The sequence below is a fragment of the Python bivittatus genome, unplaced genomic scaffold, assembly GCF_059951505.1.
Source record: "Python bivittatus isolate LINGU-HERP-01145 unplaced genomic scaffold, Pbiv_v1 ctg000730_np1212, whole genome shotgun sequence".
Taxonomy (NCBI): Eukaryota; Metazoa; Chordata; class Lepidosauria; order Squamata; family Pythonidae; genus Python; species Python bivittatus.
Genome location: NW_028277109.1, coordinates 1,752,128 through 1,770,620, shown reverse-complemented (window position 1 = coordinate 1,770,620; position 18,493 = coordinate 1,752,128). Strand labels below are relative to the sequence as shown.

The 18,493-nt window shown below is 46.1% G+C and overlaps 1 protein-coding gene across 29 annotated transcripts in view; it reads right to left on the bottom strand.

The window, feature by feature from the left end:
* PPP6R2 (protein phosphatase 6 regulatory subunit 2) overlaps positions 1-18,493 on the bottom strand; it is a 92,738-nt gene that overhangs the window by 39,790 nt on the left and 34,455 nt on the right. For all 29 annotated transcript variants that reach the window (XR_015793570.1, XR_015793573.1, XR_015793578.1 and 26 more), the window contains 10 exons: positions 17,888-18,001; positions 15,181-15,307; positions 8,359-8,511; positions 7,899-8,078; positions 6,048-6,112; positions 5,311-5,426; positions 3,667-3,752; positions 3,375-3,455; positions 1,730-1,827; positions 1,094-1,151 (listed from right to left, as the gene is read on the bottom strand). Coding sequence is in view for 19 of the 29 variants with exons in the window: in XM_088129090.1 (XP_087985216.1) it covers positions 1,094-1,151; positions 1,730-1,827; positions 3,375-3,455; positions 3,667-3,752; positions 5,311-5,426; positions 6,048-6,112; positions 7,899-8,078; positions 8,359-8,511; positions 15,181-15,307; positions 17,888-18,001 (1,078 nt within the window). In the remaining 10 variants the exon portion in view is untranslated. The remainder of the gene's footprint in view (positions 1-1,093; positions 1,152-1,729; positions 1,828-3,374; positions 3,456-3,666; positions 3,753-5,310; positions 5,427-6,047; positions 6,113-7,898; positions 8,079-8,358; positions 8,512-15,180; positions 15,308-17,887; positions 18,002-18,493) is intronic.

Here is an 18,493-nt window from a genome sequence, read left to right as displayed (position 1 = left end):
GGGAGGGTGCATGAGGGTCTGCGCAAGAGGCATTGTGTGGGTCAGGGAGGCTTGGGGAGGGCGCACAAGGCACGGCGCGAGATAGAGAAGGTTGGACAAGGTGCAAGGGGGTGTGCAAGAGGCGCAGTGGGTTGGGGAGGGTACAAGGGGGTGCACAAGAGGCACCATGTGGGTCGGGGATGGTGCGTGAGAGGCACAGCACAGGTCGGGGAGGGTGCACAAGTGGCCAGCGTGAGCACACAGGGGCTGGAGGAGACTTACTCCAGCGACTTGCAACCTTCCCTGCCACTTCCCCATTGACTTTCTGGAGAAGCTGGCAGAGAAGTTGCAAATGGTGATCATATGATTGCAGGGGCTTGGCAACCAGTCATAAGTGCAAACGGGTTGCCAAACACCCAGATCATGATCAAGTGGTTGCAGGGGTGCTGGGACAACTGGAACTCCAAGGACTGGTCATAACCACCATTCATTCAGCACTGTCGTAACTTGGAATGTTCACTGACCGAATGGTTGTGGGTCGAGGACTACTCGTATTCACCTTTGAGAATCATTTGAAGAGGCCAGGCATGCAAAGCAAAATCCAGCAGATATTATAGGCTTTGATTTTCAAGAACCTTTGATAACTCTCTCATCTAAGGCTCCTACACAGCAGGAGTGGCAATAATAAAGGAGGAATCTTTATGGAACTTTCGCCCAAGACGCTGGGCCTACTTCATTCGTGAACAATCTTGAGGAAGCAAGTCCAGACCAGGAGCCATACATTCTGGGTGGGATTAATAAAATTGATTCCACCATCCTGCAGGATGGGCTTTCTCACTTCTGGCTCCACAGAGGAAAAGCATATTCAACCACTCAGGAACAGATCAACGTGATGGAGGGGCCATGAACCCAGAACACCATGATGCATATGTACCAGAGGCCTTTCTCTACAACCCCTGGTGCTGGTACTGCTTCCCAGCACCCTCCCTGCAGTCGGAGGGTTCTTAAAATGTGTCAGTGCTGCAACACATGAACTGGCTGCTGAAAAAGCTGTTTTCACTGCCTCTGGAGACAGCATTTGCAGTCCCTAAGTCTGGCATGTTGGACTACTTACACTGTCATCATCTACATCAATGCTGAAGTTAATCTCTGCAATCCTGTCAAAAGGGGCACTGGAATAGATAGAAAGAAGGTTGTAAGGGGCTGCTTTCAGAAATGTATGTGATAAACCTAGATCTAGGAACTAAGGCACATATAGAATCATAGAATTGTGAAGGTGGAGGAGACCACAGGGATCTTCTAGTTCTACTTTCTGCAACGTGCAAGAAAATCAATTAAGCCATCCCCAAATGTATCTGTCCAGCTTCTTCGTAAAACCTCCAGAGATGCAGAACTCTCAACTCTGCAAGTAGACTGCTCCACTGTGTATAGATCTTATTATTAGGAAGTTTTCCTTTTACATGGCTCTGATACTCACCAGAAAGTAATATTTGCCACACTGATCCCCAACCTTTTCTCTAAGGGAAGGTTATGTATGTTTATCCTCACAAGAGCTAACATCCTGGTTTCTGAGAGGGTAAAATGACCTGACTCGCTCTACTTTTCTCCTATCCTGATGAAAGAGCAGGTGGAGAAGAGCCCAAAGGGGGGCTCCCTGCTTGGACCAAGGGAGTTCTACTACCCCTTGGCTTTCTGCCTGTTCAGATAAGGATCCTGGTTATAGGGAGGTGGTACAGGGAAAGGGACTCACTTGATGTTGTCATCCTGATCAGCAAACTCTTCATCATTAAAGCCAAACTGATCCATGAAAATGGCTGTCATCTGCTGAACCTGATATTCTGAAAATGCCTAAGAGAGAAAAAGAGAACTGGTTACTAATCTGCAGCTGCAGTTCTCTGAGTAGTCATCTGTGAATTCACAGGGACAGGTGATGTGTCTGGCCAGAACCCATTCGGATCCTTCTATCTAGACCTTAAAAAATTATTTGGTGGAAGTCCAAACCCCGTGTACTATCCACAACTAGGCATATAAAGCATTCATAAAAACCCTAATCAGGTCTACCACAGCAGAGGTATGGGCCTTTCAAAGGTTGCATCACCCGAGACCAGAGATCTAGTCTATGGTGTTGGGTGAAGTTGCAGGAATGAGCATAATTATGGTAGCAAGATACTCTGGAGAAAGGTTATAGCTCCATCTTGCTGAAATTCAGTTTAAGCCTGTTTTGCTCCATCTAGACCCTCACAGCCTAGTACGTTAGGACACCAAGTAAGGAGGTTCACAAAATCTCTGGCCTGGGCTAGGGTGGCAATGTACAACTGAGTATCATCAACATATTGAGGGTACCTCACCCCAAACCAACTGATGACCATTCATACCCCCACCTCCCAGCACCTTATACATATATGATAATAACCTGGGTGAGGGAGCTAACCCTGTGATACCCACTGGCTTGAGCACGCCTCTTCTGCCACTTACGAATTGCTCACTCCCAAAGGAGTGGAACTACTGCAAAGCAGTGTACCCAGGATCCCATGGTCAATGGCATCAAGTGTCACCAACAGAACAGAATCAGGAGGAGAGCATTCTCTTCATCCAGGTTCCGACATAGGTCACTGCATTCTCCAGAGTGACTGATGCCATCTCCATGCCACGCTCAGGACTGAATCCTAACCAGAAGCCATTCAGATAATCTGCTTCATCCAGGATCCTTTGTAGTTGGAAGCCCCATCATCTTCTCTAAAATCTCCCCCATAAAGGGAAGATTAGAGATAGAGGTTGTCTAATTCAGCTGGATAGCACACCGCCATTTTCAAGGCAGATAGCACCCTTCCTCAAAGAGGGATTTATCATTCCCCAAATTCAGCCATGGGTCAAACCTACAGCAGGCAGAGCTCATCCTACAAAGGTGGCATCCAACCCTCAGCAAATGTGAGCTACTATATCTGCAAAGAACCCCACCAACATGGCACAATTATCTCCCTTGCTCTTCTTCAAAAGGGTGTAAGTCACCTTAAATATGCAGTTAAAATGATGATTATGTTCCAGACCTTTCTGTCACGATTAAAATCATGATGTAGTTGCAGCCTCTGCAGGTCTGTGGGGGTTACACCTAAGGCTTTGGGGGATCACAAGGGGCCCAGAAGCTTCAGGATGTGCACCCTAGTCCACCCGTTTCCCCTTTTATTCTTCCACAAAAACTGACTCCAAGATCTTCTAAGAAGCCATCAACACTGTCCTCTGGACCTGATCTCCTGATCAAATCCTGGCCCTGACCCTGTTACAGTAGCTTTTCACAAAACCATTAACTAACACATAACTATGGCATGATTGGAATGGCCTATAAACCTAGTAAAATAAACAAACACACACACTTAGCTTGCCATCATGGAGGTTACCTGCTGGAGAGAGACTTCACTGGGAAAGGTAGCCTCTGTGTCCTCATCCTCACTGGAGGAGTGCAGGTGATGGGCAGTTACCTGTACAGAGGAGAACTGCTATGAACATCAGCAGTGAGGGACAAGCCAACACCACCTTATACTGGCCTCTTCCATCTCCCACCACCTCTTGGGACTGCTTCCATTACTGGGAAGGGAGCCCCAGTGGCTGCTGTTGCTGGACATGTCCTCAGACCCCCTTCCCCTATTCAAAATACAGGTTGTAAAGACAGCTAACAAAATACCATCTCACCAAATCCACAGTATTTCTTCGGTTGGCTTCCACCAAAGTTTCCTCCACAAAGCTCTCCCAACGTCCCTTGCAATCTTCAGGAAGCCCTGCAAGAAAGCAGACTTTAGGGTTCAGACTGCCAAAACAAGAGGCAATCCCACCCAGAAGGAACCAGAACCTCAGACTGGCCAGAATCAGAGCTCCTCAGTAAGTGTGGTTTTGGCACAGAAACATCTGCTATTAGGAAAGAGGTGCGGAGGAGAGCAATATGTAGGAACCCATGTTAGCGTTAGACTAGACAATTTATTACAGACAAGAATGAAGCCATCTGTACACAGATGATTTGCCCCTGCAATGCAAAGATGTCAAATCCTGTATAGTGGAAACTCTAGGATGTTTCCTCCAGCCTTTCTGATTTAACCAGTATGTGGTGGTTGCTTAGAGGCACTGACAGCTTCAAAATCCCCTCTAGCTGGTTGCCACATTGCTAGATACAGCCCTCCTACCTACTTAAGGCAAAGAAAACTGGCCAAGTTCAGACACAAGGCCAGCAAACTTGAGCAGGATTCAATCTGCCTGAGTTGCTGGATGACGTCAGCCCAGGCACCTACTTATCAATTGGATACCACATTTTTGCTCAGCCTACTTGCTGCAGCAAGTCCTTGGTTGTGCTTTGATGAACATGATGATCAGCCAGCCTCTTCCTAATACTGAAACTGCAGGGACAGAATCCTGTCCTATCAGCTCCCCAGGCTGGAAACTGGTTGGGAGTCAACCGGATGCAGCACGGCAACCAATTCAGAACATTGGTCCCACACTGGAAAACACTGTCATTTTTCCCTGGTCAGGGACGGGAAGAACACCAGCCTAACGCTGCAGAGCCGTCTGTATGGCAAAACTGATGAGGCCTGAGAGCCAAACTGGCTCTGCTGTGGACTCCTTTCGCCCCAGATTGGTCTCTGCATTATCCCAATCTCACTATCCTTGTCATTGGCTGAGAAAACATCGACAAATATCAGAACTGGGTGACGGGCAGAGAGAGGGAATCTTTGTTAATGAAGCCCAGAATGGTTTAAATGTATTTAATTCCAGAGATTTCTTTAGCAGATTGAATCTTAAGTATGAAGAATTTCCAGAGTGGCTTGAAAGTCAAGAACATTAAAGATTAAATGCAGAATAGTGAGACAGTAATAAAGTGAATGACAAATAAGTTTCAAAACATTTATTTAAACAGAATGGCAAATAAAGGACTTTTCTCCTGGAATTGAAAAGGTGAAACAGTACTAGGTCAGCCTCACTGGGGAGAAAGTTCCAATGATGGGGTACCACCACTGATCAGGTTCACTGAACCCCAAACAAAAGGCATCTGAGGAATATCCAACAAGATCCTAAGATATATTTTTCACCAGAAAAGCTACTAGTTTTCAAGGAAGGCCAATGTACAAGCCAATCATCAAAAGAAAAGCGGCCCAACCCACCCAAAGGCATTGTTCAAGAGGAAGCCTCAATCCATCTCTCTAATCAGGCAAACAACGTACAAGCAGGACTTCCTGCACCTTATTTGGGCTGAGCAGGTTTGGCCCAGTGTGCTCTAGAAAGAGACAGGGCTGGGAGGTTATAGGTAAATTCCAGCAGATTACTCCACCATTGTCCACCATCTCCTACCTCTGATGAACTCCCTGATTTGGTTCTGCAAGGGGCCTTTCTCCATATTTTGCACAACTGTGTTGGCAATTCGGGTAAGGTGGCCCATGTTGCCACGCCTCATTCCTCCTTCTGCCCTGAAAAAAAAAAAGTGAGGAACAGCACTGAAGAATGGAAGACAAAGGAGAATCCATCATGGACGATGCTGGCTTGTCTCTAGTCTGCTGGTGAGGATGCTCAGGACAGATGACACACTCTACTGGACAGATGATCTCTATGCTAGGAAGCAGAGCTGTAGCTTAGCTGCTTGCCAAACATCATGCACTCAATCTCCAAAAAAGATGGAGAGCCACTACTGCCAGCCAAAGGGGCCCAGGGTTCTCTGACTCAGAAGAAAGCAGTTTCCTCTGCCTCTGTGTATTTATCCAGGACTCTAGCAGAGTACTGGAATATTTGCACTTCCCACGAGCTGTATTTTCCTCTTTCTCCCTCTCCCTGTTCTTTCTGTTGCTCCCCAAAGAGAAATCAACAACAAAGCTAAGCAAGAAAAAGATAACATGCATGGAATTTTATAAGGATATCGAGCAATTCAGATGAACAAGTTATTCTGGAGGTATTCTAGGCTAAATGCCTGCCTGTCTTTCCACATTCATGAGCTCAGCCAAAACTATGCAAAACACTCTGATGGAGCCTAACAAAACATAGACAAATAACAGGTTACGTGGAAGTCTGGCAAACATGCAGCCTCAGAGCCTTACTGTATTTTGTCATTGGTGTCCCAGGCATCTAGAATCCTTTGCACCAAGCAGCACTTTTGGAAGAGCTAGAAGAGGAAGAGAGGACAAGTATTTTAGGGACAGAAGTAACTCTGACCAGAAGTTGAAACTTCTCTCTAACACAGATACTGGAAAGGGGTGGGGTGGCAATGAGGTGATGGTGGAGCACCCAAGCCCCAGCATGAGACTGAGGCCAATCTCAATGGGTTGACACTTCCAAAAGGGTTAATTCACATTTAAAAGTAACAAAACTCAATCATCTAAAGGGCTGCCTTCTATTAGAAAGTGCATCTCCTGAAGACAAAGGGCAACAATGCTAATTTGGGGGTGGCAGACATGTTAATGTGGCATTTGCTTAAGCAACCCATGGGGATTGAAGCCAGTTTTGCTACTGCTGTGCATGGTTTAACCTTCCAGTTATAGTTCCTGAGAAATGGCACCCAAAGGCAGCTGTGTGCCAGCAATCAAAAAAGCCTGCAAGCTTCCCTGCAATCAGGCCTGGGGCCCCTTTCTCAACTAATCAGGACCTGGAGCTCCTTCTCTCAGCAAAGAACAGAAAAAAAACAGGACCTCCTAGACCAGTCTCAGTGTTTCCCAATCTTGGCAATTTCCAAGGGTACAGACTTCAAGTCCCAGAATTCCACAGCCAGCATGGCTGTTGATGAGAATTCTGGAAGTTGAATTTTGGGAAGCACTGGTCTAGACAGAGAGCATCCAAAGACCTAGACATCTGCTCAAGTTAAACTTGAAATTTCCCATGCTCTTAATAAACCACCAGGAACTAACCAGCTACTTTGAGTGATCCTAAATCAGTATTTGCCCTTTCCCCTGCAGGCCAGGGCTGCACTTATTTTTCTGACGTGAGAAAGTTCTGATATCACATAGGCAGGCTGTTTTGCCTGTGTTAATCTTATCTGAGGCTTTGCACATCTATTTCAGTTTCTACTAGGACACAACAGAAAGAAGCCAACTTTCAACCACTTGCTGAATTTCAGCTGCACAATTTCAACCGCACAGGGTGTGTTTGTGGTCCTGGGCTGCAAAGGAAAACGCAGGGGCAGCTGAGAGGAGGCCGCCAGCTGGCTATTCCTATTCTGCATGGAACCATCCACACAGCCTACGTAGCAAATGTAAATTTTAATTTCCAGCTATAGGAGAGTTGCCATTTTACAACGCTTAGAAACATTCTTGCCTACAAAACTGTCACATTCAGTTTTAATATTTCTGATGAGAACACTTTTAATCACTTAAAAAGCACAATTTAGATTTGGGCTCTGTCTACAAACAACCATGGCCTTACCATGCAAAGGCAGAGAGAACCTTAAGAGTTACCCCTCACCCCTTTACCTTGCTTTTTTCTGCCTTCATATTCACCAAGATTGGAATGCCAGATGAATAAGGTGCATCTTAGAAGAGCCATCTGAGCCTGGATTCCCCCCTTACATTTACTTCCAGGGAACGGCAGGGAACAAGAAACCCCTTAGAGTGCATCAGACAGCCCAAGTGCCCATTGTAGGTCCTCCGAAAAAGGAGGAGGGGGAGGAAGGGCACTTTTTCCAGGATCTGCAGGAAAGCAGTCTTAGCCAAGAAGCAGGCAACGCTTCTTTGAGAAGAGCCAGCAGAAGCCAGGCCCAAAGGAGACAGTACCCTAGAGAGACGTGCGTTCCACACAGAAATACTAAAAATACCACTGATGCTAGTTGTGTGATCAGCGTCTGCCAAGTGCTGTGGAAGAAGGTTGACTAAGTGTCTGAAGAGCCTCCTCTCTGATGCACTACTGGGTTTGTTACTGCCTCTCTTCAGAAGACTGAATCAATGTTTAAAGATGCTTACATGAGTCACCATGAAGTTCTCTGGTGCTTCAGCATTTTCTGAGGACACGTTTCCCTTCATCTCCTCCTCATTTTCTATGACCTGCTTGCTTCCAGGCACAGAGTGCATCAGGACAGCTGTGATACACAGTTCTACTTGGAAATGCAAGAAGTTATTCCAAGTGTATTTAAAAAACAGGTCCTGGAACAAGACAGAGGAAGAAGCTACATTCATATCAATCATGAGCAGCCATACCAGGGTGACAGATGCACACAGACTTTCCTTGCCAGTTTCAGCATGCTCCACAAGACTCACACTTCCCCTAAGCCTGCTGCTAGAGAAAAAGATAATTGATTATGGGCCATCAAGTCAGGAAACACAAAGACAGACCTTCTCCAGTATGAAAATAAAGATATACCAATGCCCTATCCCTGGGAAATCCACTTTCATGCCGCAATTGCACACCTAGTTCACCACTCACCAGTAGCAAGTCCATGGTGTTAAGCCGGCACAGCTCCTGATTAATACTGGGTGTGTTGGTGTGAAGAAGGGCAGCAATCAGGCGGGCTCCATGAAGACGGGTGTTCCCTAGAGGCTCTTCCAGGATCCCAATGGTCGTCAGGATAGAAGCTACCTATCACCATCAAGAGAGGAAAACCAGCTTTTCAAGCTGGCTCCCCATGAAGCCCAAGCAGAAAGCTTGTACAGTGGTACCTCGGGATACGAACTTAATCCGTTCCGTGACTCTGGGCGTATCCCGAGTTGGTCGTAACCCGATGCAAATTTCCCCATAGGATTCAATGTAAATCCGGTTAATCTGTTCCGCCCTCCGAATTTGGTCGCACCCCGAAGCAAATTTTCCCATAAGGTTCAATGTAATTACCGTTAATCCGTTCTGGTGTCCGCGGACCATGCGTCAGGGGCGGGAAAACGGCCGGGCGTGGCGCAGTGGGAAAACGGCTGGGCGCTGCGCCGCGGGAAAACGGCCAGGCACCGCGCGGCGCAGCAAGAAAATGGCCATGGACCACATGTCAGGGGTGGAAAAATGGCCGCGGACCACATGTCAGGGGCGGAAAAATGGCCGCGGACCACGTGTCAGGGCGGAAAAATGACCGTACCCCGAGGTGGAGTTCACACATCGAGGTAAATTTTTGCAGCCGGAGCTGGTCGTAACCCGAAAAGTTCGTTAGTAGAGGCGTTCGTATCCCGAGGTACCACTGTACCTTCTTTCCCATGCCAAGCCCTACAGGAGGGTTGCTGAAGATCACAGTATAAGAAGCACAAAGTTGCAGACCTGAGTCTTAATAGGATATCTTCCATGAGTAAAGTGAACCACAGTTATTCTCCTGCACTGGAGAAGGCTATAAGATATACACTAGCAAAAGCTGGTAAAGGCCCTTCTGGCCAATCTCAATCTGCTCCTCCAGAATGAGCTATGAGTCAAGGAAAGGCCCTCAGACTACGAGGTTGTTCTTTCAGAGGCCCATCAAGAGCCAGTTGATATCACTAGAGAATCAGCTGATCTTTTTTAACAAAATACTTTTTATTAAAGAATTTTGCAATGCTAAAAGATAATACAAACTGAAATCAGAAAAAAAAGAAGATAGAAAAAGAAAATATTTAAAGAAGCGACTCCCTACCTTCCTTGCAACAAGTACAGGCAAATTAGTAGTTCCCACTCTTATGGGATTACATACATGCACTTCTTCCCATAGCCCCCCATCCATTCACAGATCCAAAACTTGTCATTTCTGTCCAAATGTAGGCAAAAAGTTCATAAAGGGTTTCCAGAATTTCCGTATTTTAACCCTGATCAGACAAGTCAACTTTAGCTTTCTTTTGCTTCTAACCATCTTAATCTTTAGTTCATCAAGTGGCTGTCATAGGACTCCTTATAGAAGTTCTTTCTCCTATCTCAGATTTTTTCAAGGATTTAGGAATCTTCTTTTGTAAATCCAAAAATAAGTCCTTGCCCGGGTTCTTTTTCACCTCTTGATTTGTTATTAGCTTTCCATTCTGTCATCTCTATTTTATAATCCTCCATTTCTTTATTTTCCAGTATTTCTCCATCAGCTATCCCCTCTTCATCCAGTCTACCCATAAATCCTTCCATATTTTTATCTGTCACATCTTCTTCTTTATAATCTTCTTCACTGAATACATTTACAGGGGCAAAGATTATTGCTGTCAGATTTGTTATGTTTCTCTCCCAGTTCTTCAAAAATCCTTTGAAATGTCTCCAGTGTCATATCTTTGTCATTCTGCAGATTTCACTTTTCTTTTTCCTGCCTGGAACTTTAGTCCCCTCTAGTAGCCCATTTCTATATTCACGAAGTCTCAGGTTTCATTATTACTTCACTCTGTTTTCAACTTTCAACCAATGGTCTCTTTCCTGGTAGATTAAACAATTTGTATTCCCACATAAATGTTGTTTTGTTTACTCAATTTTTCAAAAATCTCAGCAAAAGTCCTAATATTCCAAATTCACCTGATCCCTAAATCCATTTAAAACTTTCTTAAATTAATTTTTTATCAGCTCTTTGTCATTTATTTTATATTCTTTAAGTTCTTTAAATTGCTAGTTAACTTTTCTTCTTTTTTGGGATGAGGTTTTACTCACCAGGTAGTTTTTCAAACTTGTTGTTTGGAAGGCCTCTTTTAACTCTAAAATAATTACAAATCCAATGGTGGTTAGAAAATGAGGTGGTCATTAAAGGCTTCACTGCAGTTGAGGGCTTGATGACTTCCTGTCTCCCGGCACTTACACCTGTGGGATGATGCTATCCTGTGGTTTCCTTGTGAGGAGCAGCCATCCAGAGCAAAAGTGGGCAATCTCTCATCCTCTCCTTTACTCAGAGGGGTCCTGTTTTATTTATGTAATGTATTTATTTATTCAATTTGTATAGCTGCCCATTTCAAACAAGTGACTCTGGGCAGTGAACAATCATAAAATTAATTAAACCAATTAAAAACAAAACACAAAAATTAAATACATACAACTGCCAAGAAATATTATAATCCATAGGTGTTAGCATAACCAAGAAATGGGGCTTTTCACACACTCGGGACCCCAGGCCCGGGCACATAACCAGGTCTTCAAGGCCTTCCAAAAAGCCAACAGGGTTGGGGCCATCCTAATCTCAGAAGGGAGGACGTTCCAGAGGGCAGGTGCCTGGTCCCTGCCAGCCAACATTCCTTGGCTGATGGGACCTGGAGCATGCCCATCCTGCTGGACTGGATTGGACAGTTAGAAACAACAGGGAGAAGACATCCCTCAGGTAACCTGGTCCCAAGCCATGAAGGGCTTTAAAGGTGACAACCAGAACTTTGAATTGCACCCGGAAACACTCTGGCAACCAATGCAGCCCACAAAGCAGTGCTGTTACATTTGGGACTGAGCTTGCCATTGGTCTGTTGCTTGTTGCCACGGTGTCATCTCCATTCTTTCAGAGATGTCTAGTTTGCCATTTTCCTTATTCAGAAGTCTCGAGAATCATCTGATTTCCAAGGCAACAACAACTCTGTCTCGCTGGGACTGTCAGAAACACTCCCCATTCACGCCCTGACAACCTCCCAGTATCGGGACAGGACTCCCACCACATCTCCATTCAGTCCAGCCTGAAAATGTGTAACTGAGTATCATCAGTCCATTCTTGATACCTCTCTCTGTACTATTGGAAAACATCTCCCAGTGGCTTCATGTAGATGATAAACAGGAGTGGCAAGAAGACTGAGCATTGCAGCACTCAAATGGTGTGCCCAAAGACCAGACCTCCCACCCCACAACCACCAACAGGATCAGTCCTCTCAGGAAGCACAACCACTATAAAACCGTGCTTCCTGTACCCATCCCTTGCAGATATTTCAGAAAGATGCTGCGGATGACAGCAAGAAGTCTGGCAAGACAAGATGATTGCACTCCCACCATCTGCACTTTGCCACAGATCATCAGTGAGAGCAACCAATGCAGTTTTCATCACATACCCTGGCCTGAAACCTGTAGTTGTCACCCTGCCAGTTTCTTCACAATCTTCCCCCAGAAAGGAGGCTGGATATTGAACAATCATTATCCAAAGATGGAATTCTGTGACTATGGGAATGAAAATGGAGGATCCAACATACTGAAGAACAAGACCAGATGGACATTTTTGTGGCATCCCCTCCTTTAAACCAAGACTCCTTAAGAAAAAAGATTGAGGGCAACAGGGAGGCTCCACCAAGGACACATACCCAGTTTCCAATATTCTGTAACCAAGCCCCTTACTCACTGCAATAACTGTGAAACTGTGAAACTCTTAAGACTGTGAGCTGCTTTAAGGGCCTTAATAATCCTGCTAGATCAGAGCAGGACCCCTGGGGAGGTGGCAAACTAGCACCTCTGTCAAGGCGGCTGGAACCTTCCCACCCTTCAGTATGGCACTGACTATAGCCCAGATCTGCTGCTTTAGCTAACCAGGAGGCAGACGTTCTATGGAAGGAAAGCCTTGCAGCAGCCAGCATGAGCTCTTCCTTCCCTTTGTTTTCTCCCCTGGAACTTTAAGGCAGCCTGAAGAGCACTGGGCCATACCTGGTTTCCAATTATAAGAGGAAAATGCTGATAGCACCAGAGTGTGGGTGTGTAGGTGTGTTTGGAGGAAGATTTTTGTTGTGTGGGAGTGCAGCTGTCAGCTCGACAGGCAACTGATGGTGAAGGAGGAGCAGGCTTGGATTTCAGCAAACCAACAGCAGACAAACTGAAAGGGAAAGCAGAACCCAGCAGCCTCAGCAGCCCAGCAGAGATGCTGGGAGCTGTCAGCCAGCCAGCAGCTGGTAAAGCACCTCCCTTTTCCCACCCAGGGCAGACTAAGAGACTACCAAGCCAAGGCTTCAGCAGCAATTCAGAAAGGCAGCTGACAGCAACAGAAGCCAACTAACTTGGCTGAATGGTGGCTAAAGACTGTGTTATAAGCTCAGGCAAAAAAGTAGAATAGACTTGTTCATAGGACTGTTTGGAAATTAGACAAACGTATAAGCATAGGCATAGATATAAGTACAGTATAATATAGCATAGATTTGATGATAAGTGTTAAAATAGAGATTAGGAAGTTTGTTAAATTTGTATATAATTAACGTCTCACTGGAACCACAGGGAAGATATCAACAGTTTCTTTCTTGGTGGTCTGTACTATTTCTCAAAAGAACCCCCTTACAGTGGAAGAGCTCACATCACTGAGGAATCTGTCCACTTCCTAGAGATTCACAGGCTTAACACCCTCCCACCCAGGTAGCATCGTAAGACATTTCCTCTGTCCCCTCATCCTGCCCATCCAGCTTCCAACCTGGAGGAAACGCCACTGACTTAATCCATAAGGTGATTGGCCAGATGATCTTTACCTTTACCTGCTGGGTCCTCCTGTCCATTGTTCCCTAGCTAGGTCCCTGTTTTTTCTAAACAGTACAACTGACTGCCATTCTGCTGATGCAATTAGATGAGAGAAATAATTCTGCTTTGCCACCTTATCACCCCAAAGTAAGCTCAAACTTGAGGTCGTATCTGGGTCTGGTCATATTCACATCTCAACTTTCACCAGAGTTGCTTCAGGCATTTTTCATCAGTTTCATTCCTGCAAACCAAGCTGCCCTCCAGGATCTGCAGATGAGGAGAGGCCATTCCAGGGCAAACTCTGGGTTGCCACCATTTTCCAGAGGCTAACCAGATGCCCAACTGAGCTGCCCTCCAGGTCTCTCAGAAATTCCCCAAGTGCACCTGGGGCAGCCCACCTTAATCAGACAGATCTCATTGTAGATGGTAATGCCTCTGGTTAAAACCCATGGTCATGAGAATACCATCTGTCTGTGCAGCCAGCAACGTGGGTCACCCCAACATGTTAAGTTCATGCTTTTCATAATGGCCATGAAACCCCAAGCCACCTCCAATCCCTAGGCTGGGCAAGTCCACAACCATCCCTGCAACGTGATCTGCAGCTTGTCCCTTAGGCCTAGACTGGCAAGTAGGGCTGCATGTCCACTGACCTGTGGAACAGCCCTCCTCGCAACTGATAGAGTCTCTTGATACTTGCCACTCTTCCTTCCCAGTATGAAACTAGTGTTAACACCCCAAACCCACACCAACAGATCGTAATAAGGCAACCTCCCTGTTCCCATGTAGCTAGAGCTCTTAGTTATTTATTTATTCATTCACTTATTTAATATATTTATATGGCTTCCCACCTCATATACATGACTCTGGGCATCTAATAACCAAAAACAAAATAAAAACAGGATGAAACAACCAAAATTTAAAAAGTAACACCAATAGCATAAAAGAGCTGCTGAGAACATTCATAATGTCCTGCATTCAAATTAACCATGAAATGGGCTCACTCATACTGCTAGGGCCCCAGACTAGATGGCAAAGCCAAGTGTTTACACCTTGAGAAAGGCCAGCAGGGTCATGGCTAGTCTAATAATGCAAGTTATGTGTGCCAGATACATCCTCCCATTCAGGATGAGGCTAGATTTATTACCAACAGATGTGGAAGACTTCCAGCGATCTGAGGCCTGGCTCTTCCATGGAGAATGGGTATTCAGAAGCAGAGGTTGGCAACACGTAGCCAAGCTCACTCACCCAGGAACATCCTGCCCCCAGCACACTTCCCCTTCCCCATCACTTCCCTTATCCTTCCCCACTCTCCCAATTGCTAGGAGATACCAGACAACAAACTCACAACACACCCCACTTCATTTACTCTATGAACAGGTGGCTACCTCAATTACAGCCCTCAATCAATTTTTTATCCTTAATTTCCAGCAGTTTCCTCAACTCCCTCCTCACTGGCTATTACCCAGGGCCTGGTTAAAGCAATTCCCTAACCCCAGTGAGGGGGTCCTCCTCTCAGGCTCTTTGCCTCTCTCCTGGAGAGTGGAACATTTATTTCTTCCATCCTCAGACATCCCCCCAAGGATTTCTCCCCTCTTGATTTCAAACTCCAGACAAAACAAAGGATGGCTGAGACCAATCTTCCTCTGCCAGATTTTCTGGGCCTCCTCTGGCTGGTAGAGTTCGCACATTCTCAACCAAATGCTTTTTCCTCTGACCCTTCCACCCTGCTCCATCCTCTTTCTTTGACATCTGTCTCACCACCTTCCTTCTGGATCTTAGTCCCTGCCCCCTGTCTAATGCTTCCTCCCTTTCCCACTCTTGCTTAGAGCATCGCAGCTACCACTGATCTCTACATCTTCCTGTCCCCATATCCACACCGGCACCCATGGGAAGTGCAGTGGGTCAGCCATGAGAAGGGAAGAGAGGACAGAATCTACCTACCTTGGGGGGGTGAAGCAGCAGTTGGTGGAAGTCCTTCAGGCGTGGCTCTATGCCCCGCAAGACGCTGCTACTGACAGTGTGAAACTTTTCAAATCCCTGAGAGAAGGAGTCCAAAAGCCCTTCCAAGCTGTGGGTAGAAAGACAAGCCAAGTTCAACATCAGAAACAAACTATCTTCAGACCTTAGGGCAGGCTTCAATTCCACAGCCACCTCCAAGTTTATTTATTTAGTTTAATTTAAATTAATTTTATTTAATTTCTCACCTGTGGAAAGCAGCATGGTGCCAAATAATTAAAAAAGAAAGAAATGATAAAGCAGAGAAACAGCCATTTTAGACCTTCTTTGGGTTTTTTTTATGTTTTGTTTTGGTTTTTTGGGCGCTTCAAGTCAGAGTTTTCTCTGTACCATTTCTGAAGTGGTTTGCCCTCACCTTCTTCCCAGGGCTGGGAGAGAGGGACTGGCCCCAAATCATCCAGCTGGCTTTGTGCCTCAGGCGGGCCAGAATCTCTGGTTTCCCCACTGCTAAGCCAACACCTTAACCATTAGATCAAACTGGCTCTCTTTTCAAACCAATGAAATGCAGCGAGTTGTACCTGAAACCAGAATTATCTATCTCACAGACTAAAGCCCCACAGAGGGCTCAGCCTTAATCCCTTTGAAAGCCACTAGGCAGAATCTCTTGTGGCAAGATAGCAAGTTGTGCACGAAGTGAAAAATCCACCTTTTGCCCCAACAAGTTCTGGTCGTTTAAGGGAGGCCCATCTACTTTTGTCCACAGGATGCCTAGTTTTACCCACTCTGCCAGCTCTTACTTTCCTCACCCTTTTTCCTAAACTAAAGACTAACAGGAACAATTTTGTAAATTAAAATATTGTAGCAAACAAACCAATGGTGTATCCCTGCCATTAAATGAAGATGTTGAGTACCAGAGAGCTTCTGCAAGGTCAGCAGAGCAAATGTACCTTTGGGTGGTGGAGAAAGCCATGTTTGAGGGCAGCATACAAAGCTCAGGAGACTCAGCAGACCCGTATCAGAGACAGGGCAGCTCCCAAACAGGTCAGGCATTATGGCTACTTTGTTCATTGGTCCAGTTCAGTTCATTTCGGCCTTCAGCCAGCACAAAAGGTAAACCAGATACACTGGAGGAGAAAGCACTCCTGCCCTGCCCTGCCCTGCCCTGCCCTGCCCTGCCCTGCCCTGCCCTGCCCTGCCCTGCCCTGCCCTGCCCGGGTAGCCTAAAGGACCTTCTCCAATTCTAGGATTCTCTGAAATCAAAACCCAGCAAATAACGCAGAGGCAGCCCTTGTTTCACCCAAAGAGAGCAGCTGCTCATTTCTATGGCTGAGTCCTAGAAAGCACGAAGGAGAGCTCTGAGCAAGCCCAGGGCCGTGGGGTGGACCAAAGCAGCCCTGTGTTAGTCCGCTGGACATGATTAGAAGAATAAAAGGCGGTCGTCCAGTAGGCTGGGCTCCTTCCAAAAGCATTGATTGACTGATTTGTCCACTTCCTTTTGTGTGCAACCTCCACTTATATCCTGTGCCATTTCCCGAGACTCCAAGCGGTTTATAAAGAGGAGGTTCTTGAGGATCAGGTTTCCATGAAATACATACGGTTTAACGCTTCCAAGTGTTTGAGGAAATTATGCAACATGATTCTAAAGAGATGAACCTCTCCCTACACCCAGTCAGTGAAGAGAAGCATCTCCTGATGCAAGCAGAAGGGGCAGCTCCCAGGCAGCAGAGGCAAAGGCCAGAGCCTTTGCTCTAGAGATGCCAAGGGTTTGTATACTTTTGCCTGGAAAGCACACGCTCCAGTTACCCTGCACTGTGAAGTATCCATTTTTATTTAGCAGATACTCTAACAATCCAGTCTTGTGAAACCTATAAATTCTATTCATAAAGTTAGCATAAGTTGGAAGAATACGTATCTGCCATAAAGGTGCTGCTTTCAGATCAGATCAGGATCAAAACTAAACTTGGAGCAGCTTGGCTGTAAGCAGCAAATGGAAGGAGAGAATCCCTTCTGCGTTGTACCTGGCTGAGATCGCCAGTCCTCTGGCTTGCAGAGCAAAATTCCAGCGACTGAGTATATCAAGGGATCCAAACTCGCGTCCTGCTAGTGAAATCTGCCTGGCCACTGCTGGATACAGTGTGGGGCTAGATGGACCCAGCATGGACTGATCCTTCAGCAAAGACTCTAGAGACCCTTCTGACCCACTGTTCACAGGCAGGATACTGAACTGCTTCTATTCAGGATCTTTTCCCAAACACACATTGAACTCTGTGGCTGTGAAAAAGGTTTTGTATGCTTTATCTACAAATTCTATAGTTTGCACCAAGGAGTGCAATGCTATTGCAATGCTTGGAGTTTGCACCAAGCCAATGCTATTCTAGGTAGGCATGATTCAAGAATCCATCAGAACATCAGACCCACAACTGCTGCATTACTGACTCATCATTGCCCTGGGGATGGCTGTGCCTGCATGACCCAAAGCCTTGGCTCACACAACAGGCTTACCCCTAAACTCAAGTCAGCATAACCCAATGGCTGTGTTCACATAACACAATACCCAAGCAAAGAACTGTATCATGGCTTCATATGATGGCATGCCAAGTTGAAGGAAGAGGTCCTATGACATCTTTAACCAAAAACCCAGTCAGACTCTGAAGGAGCACGATGAGGAGTTTTGCTAAACAGTTCCACTTACCCAGCTCTTCTTGGCTCAAGCAATGTCAGCAAAACCTGTGTCCCATTCACAAGGCAGTTCTCCATCAATTCCTCATCAAACATGTTCTTCAAAAGCTGCTCCACACACTCCTGCCTGAGACACCAAACAGAAGTTAGCGTTACAGGCAGTCCTCACTTAACTATGGTAATTGGGACCGGCAATTCCATTGCTAAGCGATGCAGTCGTAAAGCGCACATCATGTGTTCATGCTGACTTACGATGGCAGTTGCAGCAGTCCCAGTTGTCATTGTTAGGCAAATCCTACCACTTGCAACCTCCTGTCGGCGTCCCCACTGGCTCTGCTTGTTGGAAGCCAACAGTAAAGGTTACAAATGGCAATCACGTGACCGTGGGACACTGCGACCACTGTAATTGTGAGCCAGTTGCCCAGTGCCTGGATCACAATCACATGATCGCAGAGACACTGCAACGGCGATAACTATGAGGAATGGTCATACCTGTATGTATGCATCCCAGCGCAGGCAGTCTACCGAACGGATCACAGTTTGTTTGCAACTGTCTCTCGGCATGCAATTTCCCCCACGTCTACTTCCATCACCCTGGCTCCCACCCCCAACTGGCTCT